This window comes from Penicillium angulare, assembly GCF_028827245.1.
Source record: "Penicillium angulare strain IBT 27051 chromosome Unknown utg000009l_segment0_segment0, whole genome shotgun sequence".
NCBI classification, from domain to species: Eukaryota; Fungi; Ascomycota; class Eurotiomycetes; order Eurotiales; family Aspergillaceae; genus Penicillium; species Penicillium angulare.
Genome location: NW_026623168.1, coordinates 660,015 through 682,482, shown reverse-complemented (window position 1 = coordinate 682,482; position 22,468 = coordinate 660,015). Strand labels below are relative to the sequence as shown.

Sequence of the window (22,468 nt, the reverse complement as noted above, 5' to 3'; positions counted from 1 at the left end):
TTGCTGACGATACAACTCGAGAAGGGAAATGTAATTCAAAAAGTTGACCTCTGCGATATATCGATTGGTTGCGATCAAATCAACGCCGTTGTTGAAAAACCTGCTAGTCGTAATGTGGCGGAGCAACCTCCGGTGATGCAGACTCTCACGGATCTCGAGAATGGTCTTATTGGCTGGGATGGTGAGCGTGACCCGGAGAACCCCTTGAACTTCACGTCTGCAAGGAAGTGGCTGATCACCAGCATACTATCGGCCATTGGGTTTATGACTCCGTTTGCCTCATCCATCATAGCCCCCGCGACATCTTTTATTCAGAAGGACTTCGGGGTCAGCAATCTGACAAAGGGTGCTCTTCCAGTGAGCATTTTTTTGTTAGGTTATGCAGTGGGACCTCTATTTCTATCGCCCTTGTCCGAGATATATGGCCGCTACATCATCATAACTGTTTCCAGTACCTTCTTCTGTGCGTGGCTGATTGGTTGTGCTCTTGCTCCTTCATTGAACACACTCATTCTCTTTCGCTTTCTGTGCGGTGTCGGCGGTTCTGCCTCTCAGACTATTGGAGGGGCCACGATAGCAGATCTTTTCCCCATTCACGAGCGTGGCCGAGCTTTGGGTATCTGGTCACTTGGGCCGATCCTAGGGCCTTCTTGTGCACCTGTCATTGGTGGATTTGTTGCTGAATCGATAGGGTGGCGGTGGGCTAATTGGATCACTCTAATTCCTGCCTTTCTCATAGTGGTATTAATAGCTATTATCAACTGCGAAACCAATCACCGGGTCTTGATCGAACGGAAGACAGCCAGAACACGCCAGCAGCTTGACCGACCCGAGCTTCAGAGTTGTTTCGCCGATCGTAGTATTCCTCGCTTGTCGAAAGAGGATATAATTCTTGGAGGTTTAACTAGACCTCTAAGATTGCTTTTTGGTTCTGCCATTGTGTTTGGCATATCTCTTTATATCGCATTTGCATATGGGTGTCTCTATCTTCTATTCAACACTATCCCTATTGTCTTCCAGGACCACTATGGTTGGTCTATTGGCATTACAGGCATCGTATACCTGGCCCTTTTGATTGGATATATCATCGGCCTGTTCATCTTTTTGACCATGTCTGACAAGACTATAGTCTGTATGACTGAGGCTAATGGTGGGGTATACGAACCTGAGATGCGACTTCCTGTCTGCAATTATTTCGCTTGTCTACTACCGATTGCCTTCTTTTGGTTCGGCTGGAGCAGCGAGAAAGGCAGTCTTTGGATCGTACCGGTCCTTGGGCTTGTGGTATTTGGCATCGGATTTGAGTGCATCTGGCTGCCGACTCAGGCATTTATTGTCGATGCGTACCCTCAATGTGCTGCTAGTGCACTCGCTGCTTTCACTGTAATGCGAAGTGTGGTTGCTGCATTCCTTCCCTTAGCTGGACCGCAAATGTACCACGCCTTGGGGCTTGGCTGGGGAAATACTGTTTTGGGGTTGATAGCTTTAGTACTTGTGCCAGTTCCTTTAGTTATCTACAAATTCGGCAAAACTATCAGGAAGCACGAGCGTTGGAAGCTATAGGAAAATCAGGGATGTTCTCATGTGCATACCATCGGTCTGGCTATCCTGATAGACTGCGAATTATAAGGGGTTGTTAGCTTTGTACGTCCTTGGGGCTTTCAAGTGGCATGGGTCCAGAATTGGGTGTGGATCAACAAAATTGGCCGGATCCGGGATGGGCGGACGTCCTCCTATACTAGTGATCGAGATAAGCCAGATTAGCGTCAGTCTCGGTCTAGCAACTCATTCGTTACTAGACAAAGCTTTGGTGTGTTCAAGAGTTGCCACAGAAACTGCAGGTATTCTTTGATTCATAGTTTAACACGATAGGAAGAGTAAATCGAATGCGATGGGATAAAAGAATAACAGATTCGATCCGAAGTTGGAAGCTGCGAGCCAGCTAAGTTAGATTGATTTTTCTCAACAGATTTTGAACAAGAATCCACCAGTCTGCGTTTGAAAGATAAGAAGTAAAGAAATGAAGAAATAAAAGTTGATTACTTTTCACGTAAAACACTGCAAGCTCCCTCGAAAACTGAAGCCCGAAAAGCTTTTCCGGGTCGCGGCTCAGCTTGCATTTCCTCTTACAACCTCAAGAGGTTATTGATTTGTATCTTTTCTATAAGAGAACAATATAATATTGCACTAGGAAGATTAGTATTAAAAATAATATATAGGATTTAGCTAGTAATTATAAGATTTATGTATGTATAATCCTAGATTTCTACTATTGATACTTGTTGAAACTAGGGCTGTCTGTATAGCTGCGATATTGGATTGAGGCTGCGGAGCGAGATAAGTTTACTATCGATTATGTAGATAGTAATAATAGAGCTAATTGAAATTCCTTTTCTGTAATTAGTTAATGTTTGTATGTTGATGCGGTTAAGGGACTGTCTATATTTTAGGTAGGAGTGATGTAGTATAACTATATAAAGGAGACTTGGGATATTTGTACGGTTTGATCCACTCTCGGATACAGACCAATCAGATGATTGGTCTAGAGAGTGGGCGTCCGCCTATATGTATGTAGTATAGCTCTCTCTTCATCCCTTTGCCTTAACGTTGTTGTTTGTTGTTCTTCGCACCTTTCTCCATTCTGGTAGATCGTAGGCACCTTATCATAGTGGCGAGGACTCACTTAGTGAAGCCTCGTCACCTTGGATCGGTGACCCAGTTGATCCGTTCCTCTGTGTCATGATGTATTTTAATCAACCATGGGAAGGAGATTGAACAAAAGGTGAAAGCTCGAGGGCTGAGGAGTGGAAACAGGAAGGCTGTGTACTCTTTTTATATGCCTATACTCCGCCGTCGGAGGTAAAGTGGAGTCTAGGTAGGGGGATGAAGTTCTAACCCTGGAGTACGACAGGAAATATACCTACTCTTCCAAGGTTGAGTCGGAGGCCACGGTCAATATAGCTCTGGAGTGAGGAATGGGCGGACAACTTGAGGTATTTTCCGATTTTCTGTGCACATTTGCATTTCAATGTTGCTAGACTTGGGACCACTGGTCCACCATTCGTAGTTGATATCACGTCACACCTCACACCTCACACCTCACCTTAGGCTTCCCCTCATCGATCCCTAGACGCACTTTTTCCATTTATATAAGGCGTGCTAGTACATAGTATATTTTGCTCGGATGGATCATTACCTTCATCTGAAATATATGCATATGGGTAATCTTGGACGATGAGAGAAAAAGAGTGTGATCCTCTAGAATATAGTCAAAATCTCGGAATAAACATATGCACCTTGGTATTAAACATTGGAATTCTTATATTAACTTCCGTCTTCTAAGGTTACTAGGGCCTATCTCGCACCAGTAGACATTTCCAAGGTTTATACTTCCAAATATCGAAGGTTTTGAAAACAGGTAACCTACCCTACTTATTATTTTATATAGACCTAGTACTTACCTACCCTGCGGGTCTAAGATCAGGAATCTCTATCTATACCTCAGAGGGTTAGGGTCTAATCTTACAAACCCTGACCCTAACCCTAACTCTCTAAAGGTCTCTTAAGGGTTATTTATATTGACCCTTATTAACCCTTAAATATATAATTTCTCTATGCTTTTCCTATTTCGGATATATAAATTTGATAATTTAGCTTCTTAAAATACTATTATTTATAACTATTTTAGTATACCTCTAAATTCTTCTTATCTTTTACTATAAAGACTTTTAAAATATAAAGAAATTAAATTATAAATTAATATTTTATATATTATTATCTTAGGTTTCTTAGTATTAACTAGAAATATTTTATAAAAGATTAGTTTTAATAGTTATTATAGAATACTTATAGTATAGTAATTAAAATATATTTCTAAAGTAGATTAATAGTAATATTATTACAGGATTCCTAAATCCCTTTAGATATAATTCAGATATGATTTATAGCTATTCTATAGGTGAATCTATCTTAATATACCTACTAATATATAACTACCCTAAGCCCTAGTAAGCTCTAGTAATATTAAAACATATAAATAATAGCTACAATTCTTGTCCTACAAGAATCAGTTCTATATATCAACTGTTCTATTTGATCTCTACTATCCGATATCCTTACCTAGTCACAGGTCTCTAGCCTAACAACTTAGTAACCATTACATAAAGCTACTTAAGGGCTATATACTTAGATCTTAATAATTACTATACTATTTAATTCTATATATTCTATATTATTATTCATATAATAAAGAATATAATTTTCTTATAATTTTATCTTTTAATCCTTAATCCTTTACTCTTCTATTATATTAAAAGTTATAAATAAATATATAGAAATTGTCACGGGATTCCTGAATCCCTTCGGGTACGATTCGAGTACGATTCATGGCCGCTCCGCGGGCGAATCTACCACGATACACCCGCTAATGCATGACTGCCCTAAGCCCTAGCAAGCTCTAGCAATATTAAAACGCACGAACAATAGCTACGATTCTTGTCCTGCAAGAATCAGTTCTGTATATCAACTGTTCTATTTGATCTCTACTATCCGATATCCTTGCCTAGTCACAGGTCTCTAGCCTGACAACTTAGTAACCATTACAGAAATCCTCTCTAAATCAATATAATTTATATATTATAAGCAAGTCACATTTTCTACCTATTTATCTTATTTGGGGACCTTAAGATTCACCTACAGATAACCCTCTTAAGGGTCGGACGTCTAGGTGAATAACCCTTAGGGTCGATAACTTAGTCATTTACCTACCTGTAGGGTAGGTCAGGTAGAGGGTCTGGAGGGTCACCCGCAGATGAAGGCCAGGTCTAAACCTTAACACAACGGTTCACCCCTTTGTTGACAGATTCTTAAGATCTATATAAACAGTATACAGACACCGCCTAATTGAATCAATTCGACTGTAGCCCTTCACACTTAGCTTCTAAGAGCTTTTTCGGACGGTTAGAGTAGGATTTTGATATACTATTATGTCTCTTATATTCTTTTTTGATCTAATATCGAATTGTTGATAAAGGAATATAGGGATAATGTTTTTGGATATGTCTATATCCTTATCTAATTGTATGTAGCTTATATACTTACGGATTACAGATATAAGCTTAATGGATCTAGCTATTATTGTCAGTTGATATATGGAGATAAAAGATAGATAGAGATAAGATAAAGATATATATCTAGTAAGAAGAAGAATAGGGATTATAAAAGCTATATATCTAAAGTTCTAATGATATAACCAACACATACTATACGCGACTATTTTAGCGTAGTTCCTGCTCTGTGTATTAGGAAGGTGGTATAGGCGGTGAGAAAGTGGGGTATATAGGGGGGTGCGAATACTTTTGTCGCATCTCTGTATATTGTAGTGGGGAGAAACCTCTATCCAATCAGAAGTGACCCTTACGGTCGCGGATTTATTATCCCTTTTTGTTTCTTGCGGTTATATAGCATCGCGTTGCGATTAGTTCTAGAACATACACACTTCTTACATTCTTTTGATCACGTTCTGAGATCCTGACTTCCCGCGATGGCCAGGGAAAGATATTGATGTTTTGCTGTGGGCTTTTCTGACTAGTATTCCGATACAGGCCTATTTCTCCTCTTCAATATGTACCCGGTACGGGTACATCGATAAGAATTTACAAGTCACTTAAATAGGCCGAACGAACTGAATGCAAAGTGAAAGACAGAATTACGGGCAGCAAAAAAGCCAAAGAAAAAGAAAAAAAAAAGAAACTTTAGAACATGTAATGGTAGTTATGTGTGGTAGTCACCTAGCGCTTACGGCTCGGACCACTCGCTGCTCTATTCCGTCACCTGGAATTTTAGCTCGTATAAGGAAGGGGAAATTTTTGCAACTTGAAGCAAAATGATGACTATCAGAAGTACTGTGGTAGGTTCAAATGTTAGCCGGAACAGAGTTTCACCCAGCTGGAGCAGACACGTGTTACTCGCCAATAACCTTGGACGCCATATCTTGAGCTTTGATAGCTTGTGTAACTTGAGATGCATCCTAGGTGGAAAGGAGGTATAGATCGACAGCGCCATACGCGCCAGGAAATATCCCCTGCCCGGGTATGCCCTGTTACAACCCCGCCCATGCCGGCTATAGCCTTCAATGTTGGAAGAATTGGCGTTTTCTGAAGTGATCCTCGAGACTGCCAACTTGCAACTACTCCCAAATTACTTACAATTTTGTCACGAATTTTTATCTCATTAACTCATTCTTGACGGCAAGCTTGAAATCGTACAAGGATGGTAGAATTCACTGGTAGTACCTTTAAAGGACATGTTACAGGACTTGTGTATCTTTCTGTGGCGATTCTGCCCCTGTGGTATTTGGCATCGTACCTAATTTCGCCGCTGGGCAAGTATCCTGGCCCATTTCTTGCCGGTAAGCTACCTTGAACAAATTTACCTACAACAAAGCATCAAGTTCTCTTCAGCCCGCTCATATTTATATCTGACACGCCTTTTTCTCTAGGATGGACCAACCTGTGGCGAATGTATCATGTCCGACGAGGAAACTATCATATCGTGATCCACGAGCTACACAAAAAGTACGGCCCTGTAGTGCGGATAGCGCCCAACGTCTTAGACCTGGATATTCCTGAGTTGATTAAGACTGTTTACAACACCAAAGAGAACTTTGTCAAGGTAAGTATATCTTGCTTTGGCGGATCAGTTTCTCCGAGTCTGAAACCTCTGTATAGATTGAGCTAATATCATGATATTTTCTGGTCTAGACAGAGTTTTACCATGGCAGTAGTGCTGTGAACAACGGAAAGATTATTTATAATCTATTCAGTGAATGCAAGCCAGAAGTCCATTCAGCGCAGAAAAGACCCATCTCCAAGTACTTTTCTCTGAATGGGATTCTCACACTTGAGCCTCACATCGACAACGTGATTCGGTATTTTTGCCAGCGCTTAGATGAGAGGTTTGTCGACGGATCTAACTCTTCCGAAATATGCGACCTTGGAGAATGGATTACTTACTGTAAGTCGACTCCAATAATCCCATTCTACCACGAGTCTACGATGTACTGAAGCTAACCGTGCCAAGATACGTGGGACGTCGTTGGCCAAGCTACATTCAGTCAACCGATCGGATACCTAGAAAAAGGCTACGACTTTGACGGCACACTCAAGACCGCGAATATTGCTATGGACTATTTCACCATGGTCGGTCAGATGCCAATACTCGATCATCTACTTGATAAAAACCCAGTTTATAGGCTTGGGCCACCCTCTTTCGGTACCATCACCAATATCTCGATCCAACATCTAGTGGACCGTCTCCAGGGTAATGATGACCATGACTCAGAGAAGCCGGATTTCTTAGACAAGTTCATCCAGGCAAAGGAAAGCTTCCCAGATGTTGTCGATGATACGTTGATTATTTCTGTGTTGATGGTCCTTATGATTGCTGGAGCAGACACGACGGCTATCACCCTTAATACGGCGCTATACTACTCGTTAAGACAACCAAGTATATGGGAGCGCCTTAGGTCTGAAATCCCTACCCACCATTCGAAGACATTATTTTCGGCAACTTCCTATAAGAATTCCAGGAATTTTCCGTACTTGAATGCAGTTATCCGTGAGGCTTTGAGGTACCATCCCGGTGTTGCGATGCTTCTTGAACGATACGTTCCCAAAGAAGGTCTTAATCTCCCCGATGGGGGTCATGTTCCAGCCGGTTGCGTGGTTGGAATGAATCCTTACGTTGTTGGGCGAAATGTGTCAGTCTATGGTGAGGATGCTGACACCTTCCGCCCTGAGCGATGGCTTCGCGATGAGGAACTGGAGACTGAAGAAGAATTTCAGCAACGCCTTCACCTTATGAATAATACGGACCTATCGTTTGGAGGCGGGAGTCGTATCTGTATCGGCAAGCATTTAGCTCTCGTTGAGGTGTACAAAGTTCTTGCTACCCTTATCTCTCGCTATGATATAAGCTTTGTCGATCCAAACAGGGAATGGAAAACGCACAATAGCTTTTTCGTGCGACAAAGTGGCATCGAAGTGAAGTTTTCAAGTCGTACGTAAGTAAGTGAGATAGTGGGAAATGGTGATCCCAGTACCATGCTTATTATGCGTGCCCCGACGTCGTTACGTTTTTCTCTCTTTTCTTGTGTCATGGTCTGTCTGTTATTGTACATACAATAATGACAGTTCTTATGATTTCACGATACATACTGCGACATCCATATCTCTAAGAGTGTTCCTACTGGCAATAGTCAATCCACATACTATTCATGGGTAGTAAGCACATGGATGTATATTCTATAGGGAGGTTGCGATTAGGAGGGAAACCAAATTGGGGCACACATATTCAAGCAGATACGGTGGGTCTGCCATAGAAGCGAAAAGTGACAGATGTGCCCTATGTATATCTAATTTACTTGGGTGCCGGAAGATTCAAAACAGCTTCTCCTTGAGCACAGCCTGTAGGAATCTCCCGTAGCCGACTGTGCTGCTTCTTCCTCTCACTCAGAACCAACCTCTAAAAATACATAAGAGGGACAAGACCTGTTCCCTGATCCTTGTTACCCTTAAACACCTTAACCCAGAATATACTGTCCTGTTTAGAAAAAAAGCATGTCTCATGATGGTCTAAAGGGGAAGAATATGGGGTTTGTGTCCTTGCCATGCGAGTCACTTGAGTCTCCAGTAGATGCATATTCTGACATACTGTTGAAGTCCTTTTGCACCTGAATTCGGAGGTTTCGAAACAATCCATTGTAAGATAATCAAAGGCTGCAGAATCGTGAGAATCCGCCATAAATCTGACCCAGGCATTCTGATCTTCAACTTCAACCTTGAAACATTGGGTGGTGCTGCCCTGGAAAGGCCAAGCAACACAAAAGTGCATTCCTGTGGGATCCAGTCGGGTATGTCGAAGAGTATTCAGGATACGAGACATGATATGAAGCGTTTCCGTGCGCATTTCCTGGCTCAGTCCGCCAATCCATCTCAAGAGGGAGCTTATCTGAAGCGTCTCATCTCTGAGCTTTTCTTCAAGGTCACTCGGATGTCGTTGCGATGCAGGGGAAAACGGGGCATCGGGTCCACGATGAGCCTCCTTAAACGAACTTTCCTAGCTACTCAAGTGCAGTATCTCACTAAAACACCCCATTAATGGTCCAAGAATTGAATCAGTTCCTGGGGTGGATATGCAAGTGCTCGATCCTTGCCTGGTATGCCTGGATGATTATTGTAAGTGGCTGCAGCTTGAAGAGCAACATATCGACAGGCTTGAGATGCTAGCTGGCGCTGTGACTCTTCCCAGTAAGATGGACTTGTTCCCAGCTGTTCCAAAAAAGTTTCCCCATATACCGCGACAGTCGGTCACAATAGTCTAACAAGCTGCGTTTATTGAGACCAATTATCCTATCAAAAGTGGTTTTGCAGTATCAATCGGGTCCAACTTTTGGATATCAGGCAGTTGTTTTATCCAATGAAACCTTTCACTTCCGGAGGCTGAAATATATCCGTCGCCAACTTTGATTGCAACAGTAGACTAGTCACTTTCCCAAACCAGGAAGTTTTCAGGACCCCAGGTATCAAATAGATCACTGACATGTCCCAGGATATCATATTGCAACCCCAAACATTGACTTCCTGATGGAGCCCCATTAGCACAAAAACAAAGGACCTACCCGCGTGTCAACTCACTTAGGCAGGTAAGATTTACCATTCCAGCAATCAGAAATTGTTGGGACCATTCCTTTTGAAATCCCATCAATTTGACCTTCAGCGCAAGAAAATCCAAGAAGAAAAGTCGAAGGGGTCCTATATGTGCTTGAGAGTAGGAAAGAAAGCCAAGGTAAAGAAATTGGACTGACCGCACACAAAGATAAAGACACCAATCAGCACTTGAATCCTCTGGTATATCCGTCCATATATCGCCCAAACCCTCTTGGATACAGATAAAAGCTTTTCGGTATCAAGAGTTTCGGAGATCGAATTAATGGCATTTTTCAGCTCCTCAAGAAGATCCAGAAGTAGTCTTAACAGAATAGATATTATTTCTCCACGAGGTGGTGATAACTGTCCATCTACTTGAGATCTGGATCTAAGTAACGTGAAGGAATTGCAGCAAAGGTTGTTTGCTTGAATCAGAGCAGCGACCTGACAGATCCCTTCCAGAGCTTGATGGATGCGATATAAAATCATTCCAATACTGCGAATAGCTGTTCTATCTGTGGGCAGCGTATATGAAACCAAAAGAGCCTGATCACGCGCATTGACTTCAATCCATCCAACCCAATCAATTACCGTTCTTTTGATAGGACTTACCCCCGCCAGGCCACACTTTTCTTGGATATAATAGATAATTTCCACCTAATCAAGCAACATTGAATTGCTTGTGGGTATTTAGTACAAATTCTGCATTGGCCCCCGCTCGCCATATAAAAAGATATAGTGACACTCTGGGATATATCGATCAGGTTAAATCTCCAGGTAAGGCAAGGGGGTTGGCTGGAAAAAGATCCAAGGCAAATCTTTCTTATCTTCCAAAAAGATATCAATAATATCTTGGCAATCATAACCCACCTTTCTCAATTCCCGCGCCCAGGAAATGTCTTTAGCTATTGCGGAACTGCTGTCTAAAAGAAGGCCTAGTAACTAAACACTATATTCGCTTTTCGCAGCCGTCATTAGAGCCTCGTCTGTGGTATAGATTTTATCTAACTGGATCGTGAGAAATGCGCCCACCAAGCCTACCGCATTGGAGACTTTCAAAGTCAGTCCCAAGTCTCTTCAATAAGGAAAGTGGGGATTCCTTGTGTTTCTAGAAACAGCTGAACGTCCCCTATATATCTATTGTATACAGCAGCTAGAAGAGCAGTTCTATAGTAGCCGCCTTGGGTATTCAAATCAGTCTTATACTCAAGAAGTACTTTTACAATTTCTAGATTCCCTCTAAATACAATAGCTAGAAGATTATTTCTATAATAATTACCTTGGATATTAACATTAGTACTATTCTAAAGAAAGAGCTATACTACTTCTAGATATCCTTTAAATACAGTAGCCTAAAGAGCAGTTCCAAAATAGCTATCTTAGATATTAATATTAGTACTATCCTGAAGAAAGAGTTATATAATTTCTATATATCCTTTAGATATAGTAGCTATAAGAGTAGTTCTATAATTGCAATATTGGGTACTGTTCTTAGTACTATATTTAAGAAAGAGTTGCACTACTTCTAGGTATCCTTCAGATACAGCAGTACAAAGAGTAGTGCTGTATCCAGAGTCTTAAATAGTGATCTCATCACATTCAAATTGGACAAGAAGATATTATACACAATATAGAATAGCCTGTAAAATTGGACTTCAACCTACAGTTCCTACCAATCACAGCATAGTAGGTGTACCCGGAGCCGTAACTAAAAGGTCTCGACCCACCTGGTTCCGGAACAAGAAGCAGTACATAGCCCGCATTCGATAGCCCGCTTGTAAATGCTTAATTTATTTCAAGTGTAAAGTGGCTTGTAAAGATTTAATACCCCCCGTCATAGAGTAGATTACACTACTTTTGAAAAGCAAGTTAGAATATGAGCGCCACCCCAAAGGAACAGAGATCAGCCGCCTCAAATACTTGGGGACATCAAAAACTAGAAGCAAGTGAAGAGGACTTAATCGATAAAAAAAACATAAAATAAATAAACTATCACACTCTGTATAGTCTTCACAGAATATCCTCACAACCCAAATTAGTAATCGCTCTTCTTTCGTACTATACCCACTACCTCTACTTTATCCTCTCTAGCCATAGCCACCTACATCACACTAGGACCTAACAATACCTACCTTGTTATTTCCCCCAAGCACAGGGCGTCCGGTAACCTTCCAGAGGGCATGAAAGAGCTAATAAAGCAACAGCCGAAGATTAGAGATATCCGAGAGATGGCTCTCGGCCCGAACGGGTCTTTCCTGGTAGTGTACATCGCACATAATAACTCCGAGAATCTTCGTACATAGTATAGTACCGGTCAATAGGCCCCTAGGGACTTACCGGTCTTTTTCACAGGCCACAGGAACCTACCAGCTAGTCTCACAGAATAGTTGATCAAGAACAACAGCAGCTTGCTCGGCCATGCCTCCCTTCAGTACTCTCTTGGACAGATTAGTACATATTTCGCCTTTGTTACCAAAGGTTCGGCTCAGGGAAGCCTGTCTGAAGGGATGGAGAAAGCTTGCAAACAGCGTTTTCTTCCAAATGGAAACTAGAAAAGCGGAGATTACCCAGCCAGTGTTACTTTCGGTCCCAACAGCTAATATGTTGTTACCACTACCGGCGGTAGCAGGTATTGGAATCTCTACAGGACAAAGGGCAAGCTTAATACTACCTTGCGCGATATAAATAGTCTGAAGGACATGGTGAGTATATTTTATCTTTCACTCATGCACACAACCATACGTGCGCCTTAAATTCACTCTTTCTTTGCCATTGCAGCATCTGCCACTAATACAAGTGGATCAATCCATAGTTCGTTGTCTTATATCTGTTCAATAACGACCAGTGGGTTCTGGCCAATTACAACAGCAATGGCCAAGTAGGCGGCAATGTCGAAAAAAGCGGCTGTCCCCGACTTCAATAACTTCAAAGCCGACCTGCAGGAACTCTTGCGGAACCAGCGTGCCCAGTCCCAGTCCTGAACCTCCCATCAGAAAACATCCCTCTCTATGACTAACGGCATCGGCTTGGGCTTCAACTGCTTAATGTTGCGCTGGGTGGCGGTAGCTGTGGTGGTGGGAGCTGTGGTGGTGGGAGCAGTGGTGGTGGGAATGATAATGTGAAACTACGTATTGACGTCGACGAATGACTTTAACTCGGGCGGCTCGGACTTTTGGACACCAATACAGAATGCGGCTAGTGACTCTATTCAGTAATTCAGCTTCATTTATATAAAATTTACAAACCTTGATGCTTCAAAGATAGCTTCGCAGGGCAGGCATATACCAACATAGCTATTCTTTTATCCAGGCATCGGTAAATCCGGTCGAAGTCGGAGTTTCTAAATCTAATTTCGCGTGTGATGAGGCTTTTCGATGGGTTCTTTGGCTTCGGTTTACAAGAGACCATAGAAGGCCAAGGTATGACGAGAAAATTCCTCAACGGAAAGTCACAAGTCGCGCTCAATTCCTGGATTTTCGCGTATTTAATTGGCCCTATCGAGAAGAAATTGGAGAATAGAGGAACATGATCGGTATCTATTCGCATCAGGGTTGAGCTAAAAGCTGGAAGCCCCAAAAAGCGCCCATTGATTTAGACCCATATTTGTGTTCAGCTAAGCTTGTGCGTGACTAATTATGCGGAATAACTAACCAATGTATACGGTCTTGTTTGCTCTTCTCTTTGGTCCCAACCCATAATATTATAACCTAAAGGCGGCCTAATATCTTAGTATTAGACAGAATCTTAAGTAGTAGCCTATTTTCTTCGATACCCTATACTTCTAAGCTCTTCGTGTCAATACAGTCAACTTTCAGCTTTGTCTCACGCATAATGCGCCCGGCATGATATCAGGGTAGGCCAATATGATGCCAAGTGTGATGAGGTGCCTATGATCTACTAGAATAGAGAAAAGTGCGAAGAACAACGAATAACAAGGTTGAGGAAAGGGAAAGAAGAGAGAGAGCTATGCTACATACATGTAGGCGGATGCCCACTCTCCAGACCAATCAGATGATTGGTCTGCATCCGAGAGTGGGTCAAACCGCACAAACGTGCAAACAGTGCAAACATACCCGTCCCGAGTCTTCCTCCATATAGTTATACTACACCAAGGCGCGCCCGATTCTGTACTGAGAAGTACCTACATGATTGGCTAAAGGGTAGGGCGGCAAGTGGAGTTTCCTCGACGAATCAAAAAAAAAATCAAAAAAAAACATACAACAGTCAGGATTCGCATGTGGTCACCCACCATACTACTAACTGACCGGCGTGTGGCTTAAGTACGGCTGAGCGGACGGGAAGCCCTGTTCTCCACACCCTGTGGTCGTATGTGCTGGTTAATGGTTTAGGTAGATCCTATTCACATAACTTTGATACTGGCAGTGCTCGACAGTAAAATGTCCCGGGCAGCAACATTACCTAGTCAGGCAGGGATGGAGGATTGATGGAGAGGAGCTTCTTTGCATATGCTGTACCCGCGACATGCATTATTTCTACATAAAATTGTATATATTTTTGATTGTTTCAAAGACCCACCCAATCAGGTTATTAAAGTCAACCTTTTAATCTAATAGTTATTTAGGTATCAGATTCTGATTTCTTTTATATCTTATTATTCCTTTTTGGCTATCCTACAGTGCCCTGCCGGCAAATCGGGCCTTATACCTGACAGTTCCGTAAATAAATAAATCAATCAAGTCGCGTTTGGTTCTAAGAGGTTGATTGATGCTCCCGAGGTCACTATACAGCTATCACCTTGCAAGTCATGTGGTCTAGTGACAAATCATGTGATTTGAGCATGTCTGGGCAACCAATGGGGACCGTCGAAAATGGAACACCCTGACACCTAGTACTAGTCCCCGAGTCTCCAACGCAGGAGATGTTCACCTCCCAACGCTCCATGAACCTCATCATTTGATTCCTTCGCACCTTACGCATCATTATCTCCAGTCTTTGAGATGAAATCCTACTCTGACCATCGCCCGTCTCTAAAATCGTAGCCTCATTCCTGGGCAGCTTTTCATCTTGCCACACACGATCGCGTTCGCATGAAATGGATGAGAACTACCCAGTTGCCGCTCCATCTCTCGCTAGTCAATGCATTTTCGCCAAATGTTCAATATGCTTTTTGATTGCTCAAGCAATCCAAGTGGTCATGGTTATGGCAATGATTGGACTCCGTTGGTGCTGGAAACGATACCACCAAAGAGAAATCTCGCCCCTACACTCACCTCCCCCTTTACAAGAAGATTTGAATGAAGTACAGGATATTACTACTGAGTTTCATCTCTCTCGGCTCCCCTATAGCGAAGATACAGTTGTCAACATCATCAGTGACATATACCGCATCTATCTACAACTAAATTGTATTTCGGATTGGGAGGTCACCTGGGCCCCACCAAGAGGTCACAAAATTAACCAAAGCCTATGTGAGGATCTTCACATTGACCCCGTGGTGATCTCGCTGATGAAGCGACTACCATACTTTCGATTCTCGAGGACAGCCAGCAATGTTGAATTCATCTACCGTTGGTCAAGGGCTTTCGCCTATCTTCAGGACTATGAGATCTGGGGAGGCCGTGATCCGAATCGGTTCGAGATTGACGATGATCCCCGACCAGACTTCCTTCTTCCCCACGAGATAGCTTTGACTTGTTCAACTGATGAGGGCTGCCATTCAATCCTCGATACGAAAGTAAATTAGTGTTCCCATTGTTTCTCCTGATATTCTGTGTTGCCAAGGTAAGAAATATAGTCGTTAATATAACTTGCAGACACAATTCGAGTGTGGGACTTACAGGACTCAACTCCAGACGATGATTATCGACAGTGTCATCCGCATCATGCACCGACATACCTCGCATCCCATCTTCAACAAGTCAGATCACTTGAGATCCTTCCTAACATGACCAGATATCCTTGTGACTTGGTTTACGGAAGCAAATGATATTTACGGTGTAGTAGGTAATCCTTTTTTCTTCCACATGCCTTATATAAAGACATGGTCCAATATTAATCAATAAACGTCTACAGTACCCTCAAATTAAGAAGATTCTCCAGGAGCAATATGATTGGCCGTATGACTTCCGTGAGGCTGAGTGGAAGGCTGCTTCAAAAGTCACCTGGGCGAGAATTAGTCGTCAAGATTCTACTTATGAAACTGACAGAGAAGACGAGTCGAACCTGAATGCTTGAAGAATAGTGGATATGATTCAAGTTATGACATTTGGCATGGAAGCAACAACGGCAAGGCAATATGATCGTGATTTTATATACATAAAGATTCAACGTTCTTATTTGTGAGCCAATTTACTATAACAATATATTATTTTTCTTCTTGGTGTATTTAAGAACTGACCAGCCGGCTTTAGCCCATAAATACTTTATCGAATATATAGGAGTAAGTATAGTGCAATGCATTATATTTAGGGCCGATTTCTTAAGTAAAGGAGGAAAGAAGCAGGCTAGTGTGTATTACATTAAATATATATTTATATATATTATATCAATATTCCTAGCTTAGACGAGGCTTAAATTACCATAGTTTTTTCGATTAATTATTAGCGCACCCTCTATTTTATTTTTAGTGTATTTAGCGTAGTAAGAAGTATAGTTACTAGGTGTTACACACGGCTAACTGGTCACAGTGAGTATCGTTCGTAGTGGTCGTATACGTCCGTCGAGGCTCGTCCTCAAGTCTCAGCCACAATCGTACCGTTGCCTGTACGGGCGGGCTTCATAGAATTCAGTTGGCAAGGCAATTTGTATTGGACCCTGCAACGCCGAGCCTGTGTAAGGCAGAGCACAGCAATGAGTACGGCTGCGAGAAGGTATACTTGAGTTACCTATCGACCTGCACGAGGTCAGCTTAGAGTGACCACCTGGGCACTTAGCTACCCGTGACAGCCCGTAACACTATATCCCAGGATAGCCCCGATCGAGTTAAATCAGCCGCTCAGGCACCAACTACGACACATTTCGTTTCAGAAAAACCCTTTAATAATTAACCAAGCTTATTTCTTTTATTGGTTTACAAAGTTAGAAAATGTGGAGAACCAAAGAAAACAGTATCGAAATTCATACAGGAAAGAAAGCCCACTAGGCTGAGTGTCCAGGAGATAACGACGTGTCATGAATGTGAAATGAGGATGATAACCATGAATAGGCCGAGACCTACAGTGCAGCGGCTACAAGGTTGCATTTTTTTAGCCAAAAGCTGGTGAGCGTCGGAATCAGGTAGTATAGCGATAGCAAGGGTTACAATTCCACTTCATCGCTAATGCAGAGCATTCTGATCCCTCTCCAACCGGATCTCTTCCAGCTACAGTATCTGCATCTGATGCCCTATCCAAACAACGATTGCGCCAACGCAATGTAAAATGAAGGAGCGTTGCCATGACAATGCAAAGGGCAGAGAAGGCCACGTTAGCCACGTTAGCCTGCCAGTATCTCGGCCCCTGTGAAGAAGGATAAAAGTAACTCGCATAGATAGATGCGAAGTTTGACCCTGCATTCACCACTGCATATGCCACTGCACGCTTGGATCGAGGACGGGGCAGTGAAGTAGACACCCAAGAGAGGATACAACCAAAGGAGGCGTAGATGGACATCATCATAAAGGTTGAAATGTATCTCGCTGCTACATTCAAAGTCACGGCGCTGATGATAAAGCCAACGCTGCTAAATACTTGAGGCCATACTACATGGAGCCAACGTTCATTGACCCGATCGCTATGGAATGAATTGGAGACACTGACAATAGCTGCAAAGATGTATGGCGGCGCAGACAGTAAGAGCGTCTCGGTTGTGCCATATCCCAATGTTTCCACAATCGTGGGGAAAAAGTTCGTAAAGCAGGCGGCTGTGTTCAGGCCTAGCTGCATCACCCAGATGATATAGAGGACAGGGTCTGCAAATGCAAGTTTCAAGCCCTCAAATTTGCTGTTTGTCTCTTCATGATCACTTTCGTTTGCTTCCTCCGCTAGGCGTGCAATGGCCAGTGTACGCTCTTCCTCAGTTAGCCACTTTGTAGTCTCTGGGTAGTCTGGCAAAAAGAACATGGCGCACAAGGCCACTGGGATTGTTGCACATCCTTCAATAATGACTGTTCCATTGAGTTAGAGCTTCATTGGGTCATGCTATAGGCAGATAATAACTTACAAAGCCATCTCCATGCCGATAATTCAGCTTTTCCATCCATCCCAGACATGATAGCACTGCCAAGAAGGCCGCCAAAAGCACCTGATATCTGCGCGGCGACATAAAGAATAGAGATTCGGGCAGCTAGTTCCTTTTTAGTGTACCACGAAGAGAATAGAAATAATGCACCAGCTTCATCATATTAGCCCTTTATCACGGGACATGACCGTTGGCGTCATGCAGACCTACGAAAAAACGGGGCCTCCACAAAGCCTAGAATGAAACGTAATGCCAACAGTCCACGATAACTTTGAACTGCACCGGTGCAGCTACTAACTACTGCCCATCCGCACATAACTGCTGGCTGTTGACAGGATTAGCCCTTAATAAAATTCCTGTAAGATCTTTTAAACTTACCAGGAATAATGATGGCCGCATCTTGTTCAAAATCATATTGGTCGGAACTTGAGTCAGAATATATCCGACAAAGAACAGACCTAAGCTGGATTAATATACGTGAATTCTCAACGAGGAGTGGGAACTGACTGATAACGGTGTTATATTGGTTTCCATAAAGTCCCAAGTCCTCCTCCAGGCTTCCTAGACGCGCAGTTGCGATATTATTCCGATCAAGGTAGTTGAGGACATCTCCATCACAGAATTCATTAGTAACTGTGTTCAAATAGTGCTTCAATTGTGCTTGGGACACGGTAGAACATCTCACAAATCAACATCATCAGCGGTAATAATCTGAGATCAAGTTTTCGAACAAACTTGGCTTCAAGCTCTTTGCGATTGTCAATTTGGTGCATCTTTGTCATCTCAATCTCTACCGTATCAGTTCTGCCTGATACCTCCACCTCTCCAGCAACACCATCGGCGCCCTCTTTCATCTTCAACTGGCGGGCGCTTTCCAGACTCATTTCGACTCGACCGCAAAGCGATGAATGAATATTTCTCCGTGGGTGCTAAGCTACTTCAGCGGTGAACCTGTACCATCTTCGGAGGTGTAGGCAGGGGTTTATTTAAGTATCGAAACGAAATAAGTCCTTGCTTCCCCAGATTGGGATCCCCTACACCTACATCCCCCGCACCCCCAGATTTACTTCTTAGCGTGCAAGTCTGTCTAGCCAATTCTGGAAAATTGGCGAGCCGCTTCTTGGCGAGTTCGGCTACTTACTGAAATCAGAATCGGCTGACCGGTAAAGGGACCGGACCATTGAGAGGCCTACCCACAATATCTCATTCTAAGAAATTTTACACTTACACTAATAGTGTTCGATAACAGTAATATACAGTAAGTTTTGGACTTAACGTTTGGAGCTAACTATTCAAAACTACTAAAATATTTCAGCCAGGCTCGAGTTTCCTTGCAAAGATGCGACCGGTCCAGTATTGGTACTTATTGTTCTGAGCCGACCAATGAGTACAGCCGCTGTCAGGGAAAAAAAATATTAGATAACCAAGATAAGCAGCATCCTTTTAGTGGCAGGTGGAATCGCAAGGAATGACTGTCGAACGGGCACGGGAGTTCCTCGCTAGAGGGTGACTACGCGTGCTGGGTGGGTGCAAATAGAGGGGTACTGGACAAAGAGGAGTCCCACTCTCATCAAATTTAACTGCTTCGAATTATCAGATTCGTTCATTGGCTGTGACAGGCTTTTAAAACTACTTAGTTCAACACTTCTCGCTTGATCAAACTAAATGTGGGTGTCAGTATAAAGGGAAAAATCCCGCTTGTGTACCGTTATTGACTTTATATACGACACGGCATGAGTCCGATCTTACAAGCTTAATTCCTACCATAGTATGGATTCGCATCACGATTGAAGCAAAGAGCAACTACACAGCCTTCATTATGCACACTAGCCTCATCTGGCGTCTTTCCCAGCCTAATATATCGAATGTGCCACTGGGATTGACCGGCTTGTTCCAACGATTGGGTACAACGGTTAACAAGCCGACTTTAGTATAAGAATCGTCTCTGTCAGACGCTTTCAGAATAAGGCACACGCATGGCCCAACCTTGTCAGTATTCTTAGCCCAGTCATCAATATTTAGCACAGCACAAATATGATGATCAATCTCCCGACTAAATTTCTTAGAATCTGCCTCTTGAACCTCCGTTGGCCTTGGTCTGCAGCAGAGGCATTCAAACAGCAGCGATTGATCAAGAATCGGTCTGACTGAATGATTCTTTACCATCGCTCAGTGCACCCGTTAGTCTCATGAGCCCAATAAAGGCTACATCAAGGACAATATGTTATCCGGATAATACATTTCCGTATGGGTTTGAATGGTCTGCATCAAGAATGCGGTGCGAGACAAGCTCAGGACGATACTTTTGAGCCCACGCTAAATCCGAAGCAAGGCCCTCACGAACATCATCTATAGCCATAGGGACATTCACGCTAGCCCAACTCCAAGTAGGAGCGACATATTCAGTAACTGATATCAAAGGTGAAAACATTCGGCCCCAAGCGAGCTCAGATACGACATGTTTGCTCCAAATTCCGGCTAGGTAGTCTCCCATGCTACTGTCACTAATGCCCAGCGCAGCGTTACCGGCCATGAGGAGTTTATCTGAGAGGCTCTCAAAGCGTCCCCATGAGAGTGCATTCACACTGTCCGCCCAAGCTTCAAGCCGTGAAATAGGGCCCTCTTCGCCAGTATTGGGGGTTTAATTGATATCAGTCAAGGATGACAGCAGCGCACTCTCTACAAATTGATGGAAACGCTTCTTATCATAGCCGTTGATCCTTGGACCGGAGTCATCTTTCTTAATAATATTTGCTGCCTCGAACTAACAGCCCGATGAACACCCCCAGACTAATTGTCGATCTGTGAAATGAACGATACGCGGTGCAAGTATTCTCTCAATCACGTTCCAGCCTTGTCTATAAAGTGGCGATTCCTGGATGTTCGTCATCCAGTGCAGCGCACGGGGCCTGAGAGACCCGTCTTTGGTAATTCCCAATGCTGGAGAACGAAGGATATCTCTTTATGAAAGAGCCTAGGTTGGGCTCAGAACTTAAAGAAGCTGTAAGCATCAGACTCGCTCTGCCATTTATACCTAGGAAGTTGGCTGGGTTCTTGGAAGATTCCTTGGTCGTCAGACAGAGCTGCCATATCCAAAGGTACTGATATACCAGCCTGCGAGTGATGTCAGCGGCATCAGCTACGGCCTTTGGGTAGTGTGCAGTATCGAAAACGTCTGGCAGGCTAGCTTTGGGCAGCTCTTTGGTGTTTGAACTAGCCGAGTCCGCAGAGTGATGATGACTTAAGATGATGTAGGCACCATTTTCTCCGCCAGAAGCGATAATGCATGAAGCGACCCTTGGATCGGAGGAGACCTCTATGGTCCTCTCCGGCAATGAAACTGGCTCGAATTGGTGACATTTCTGGTGTTCTGCACATTGCGACATCCACGAAGATATCTTGGTCACGCATTTGTCATCTTGCGAGTTCCCTGCAACATCATGAAGTGAGCCAATTGTCCGATGAGCGGCCCTGGAATTCTCAATCATCAAGACCCGTAAATTGGCGTGGACGTGTCTCTTTATACCTTCATAGTTACCCGCCATACATATGTCAAGACACAAATCATCCCAAGACATAGCCATACCAATGAAACCTGGCTCTCTAGCATCTGGACGCACATTGCAAAATGCTATGTCCTGCCCTGCTAGTTTTTTCAACTGGCCCTCGTACTGACCGGAGGTTTGCAAAATTGAGCAGAATAATCTACAAGACTCACATCCGTTGTCCGATTTGGTGACAAGATCTTCATATTTACCCAAAACGACATCAAAGGAGCCTTTCTTGTCTAGGTCCCAAGTGCCACAGTCTTCGCACAAAGACATGGTCACCATTTGATGAGATTAGTAGATTTCATGGAGAAAATAGCTTTGGAGGAACTACAATGGCAAACGTGAAATTGGTTCTTAGTAACGGACAGCCGCTGAGACAGCTTATAGAATACGTGGTGAGACAGAAAACTTTGTTGCCTTTCGCCGGGGATAATTGAAACAAGCCACGGGATGAAAATGACCAACCAATCCCCTAAATCCGGTAGTGAGGCCTGTGGTTATTGACTCAATACGATACATTGTGACCAGAGCAGAACCTATAGAGCGGTTAGACCCTCCAGAATGTCTCACGTCGGCTAACGATCTAACGGTCTGGGGAGTAGCCTTATATTATGTTAAAAAAAAGAAAATTAGAATTGTTACTGTTCTAAGAAAAGTGCCGAATTAATCCAAGCTTTCTAGCGATAAGTGGTGAGTTGAAATGTCAGGGGTTGAAGAGTTATGTATTGGCGTCTACTCAGCTATGACAACTTTTGTTATGGACAATTCTACTTTTTCGCGAGGAGCCAACCCAGAAAACGACTTTTGTTGTGTCTACCGCTCGATCCAGGTGTCAAGAAATCGGTGCCGTAACTAGGCTAGCGAATATGGCTAGCGAGCGCCACAGGCGAACCCTTCGTTCCCAATGGTTTTCTTCAACGCCGAAATCCCTAGAGCAAGGGTCCAAGCACTCTTTAGCCGAGCTTTGGCTAAGTTGCCAATACGACCTTGGCTTTAATTAGCGTCCCTTGGCATCCCCCAAGAAAAAACAAC

The 22,468-nt window shown here is 43.2% G+C and overlaps 7 protein-coding genes across 7 annotated transcripts; 3 read left to right on the top strand and 4 right to left on the bottom strand.

The window, feature by feature from the left end:
- Positions 1–135: 135 nt before the first annotated feature.
- On the top strand, positions 136–1,563 carry N7478_011813 (MFS transporter; the record flags this gene model as incomplete). Its single annotated transcript, XM_056928027.1, has 1 exon — positions 136–1,563. The coding sequence occupies one exon, from the start codon at positions 136–138 to the stop codon at positions 1,561–1,563; it is 1,428 nt and encodes a 475-aa protein (XP_056773754.1).
- A 4,956-nt stretch (positions 1,564–6,519) lies between these two features.
- Positions 6,520–8,066, top strand: N7478_011812 (cytochrome P450; the record flags this gene model as incomplete). The annotated part of the gene is made up of 3 exons (XM_056928026.1): positions 6,520–6,672; positions 6,762–7,014; positions 7,081–8,066. The coding sequence occupies 3 exons, from the start codon at positions 6,520–6,522 to the stop codon at positions 8,064–8,066; spliced, it is 1,392 nt and encodes a 463-aa protein (XP_056773753.1).
- A 352-nt stretch (positions 8,067–8,418) lies between these two features.
- Positions 8,419–8,943, bottom strand: N7478_011811 (uncharacterized protein; the record flags this gene model as incomplete). The annotated part of the gene is given in 3 exon segments (XM_056928025.1): positions 8,419–8,521; positions 8,534–8,601; positions 8,713–8,943. 3 exon segments carry the CDS (start codon positions 8,941–8,943, stop codon positions 8,419–8,421), a joined length of 402 nt encoding a protein of 133 aa, XP_056773752.1.
- Positions 8,944–14,760: 5,817 nt separating this feature from the next.
- On the top strand, positions 14,761–15,902 carry N7478_011810 (uncharacterized protein; the record flags this gene model as incomplete). Its single annotated transcript, XM_056928024.1, has 2 exons — positions 14,761–15,402; positions 15,741–15,902. The coding sequence occupies 2 exons, from the start codon at positions 14,761–14,763 to the stop codon at positions 15,900–15,902; spliced, it is 804 nt and encodes a 267-aa protein (XP_056773751.1).
- A 1,456-nt stretch (positions 15,903–17,358) lies between these two features.
- On the bottom strand, positions 17,359–18,769 carry N7478_011809 (uncharacterized protein; the record flags this gene model as incomplete). The annotated part of the gene is made up of 7 exons (XM_056928023.1): positions 17,359–17,406; positions 17,465–17,811; positions 17,868–18,038; positions 18,096–18,119; positions 18,184–18,210; positions 18,264–18,518; positions 18,571–18,769. 7 exons carry the CDS (start codon positions 18,767–18,769, stop codon positions 17,359–17,361), a joined length of 1,071 nt encoding a protein of 356 aa, XP_056773750.1.
- Positions 18,770–20,109: 1,340 nt separating this feature from the next.
- On the bottom strand, positions 20,110–20,418 carry N7478_011808 (HET domain protein; the record flags this gene model as incomplete). The annotated part of the gene is made up of 1 exon (XM_056928022.1): positions 20,110–20,418. The coding sequence occupies one exon, from the start codon at positions 20,416–20,418 to the stop codon at positions 20,110–20,112; it is 309 nt and encodes a 102-aa protein (XP_056773749.1).
- A 325-nt stretch (positions 20,419–20,743) lies between these two features.
- On the bottom strand, positions 20,744–21,709 carry N7478_011807 (uncharacterized protein; the record flags this gene model as incomplete). Its single annotated transcript, XM_056928021.1, has 1 exon — positions 20,744–21,709. The coding sequence occupies one exon, from the start codon at positions 21,707–21,709 to the stop codon at positions 20,744–20,746; it is 966 nt and encodes a 321-aa protein (XP_056773748.1).
- Positions 21,710–22,468: the final 759 nt, after the last annotated feature.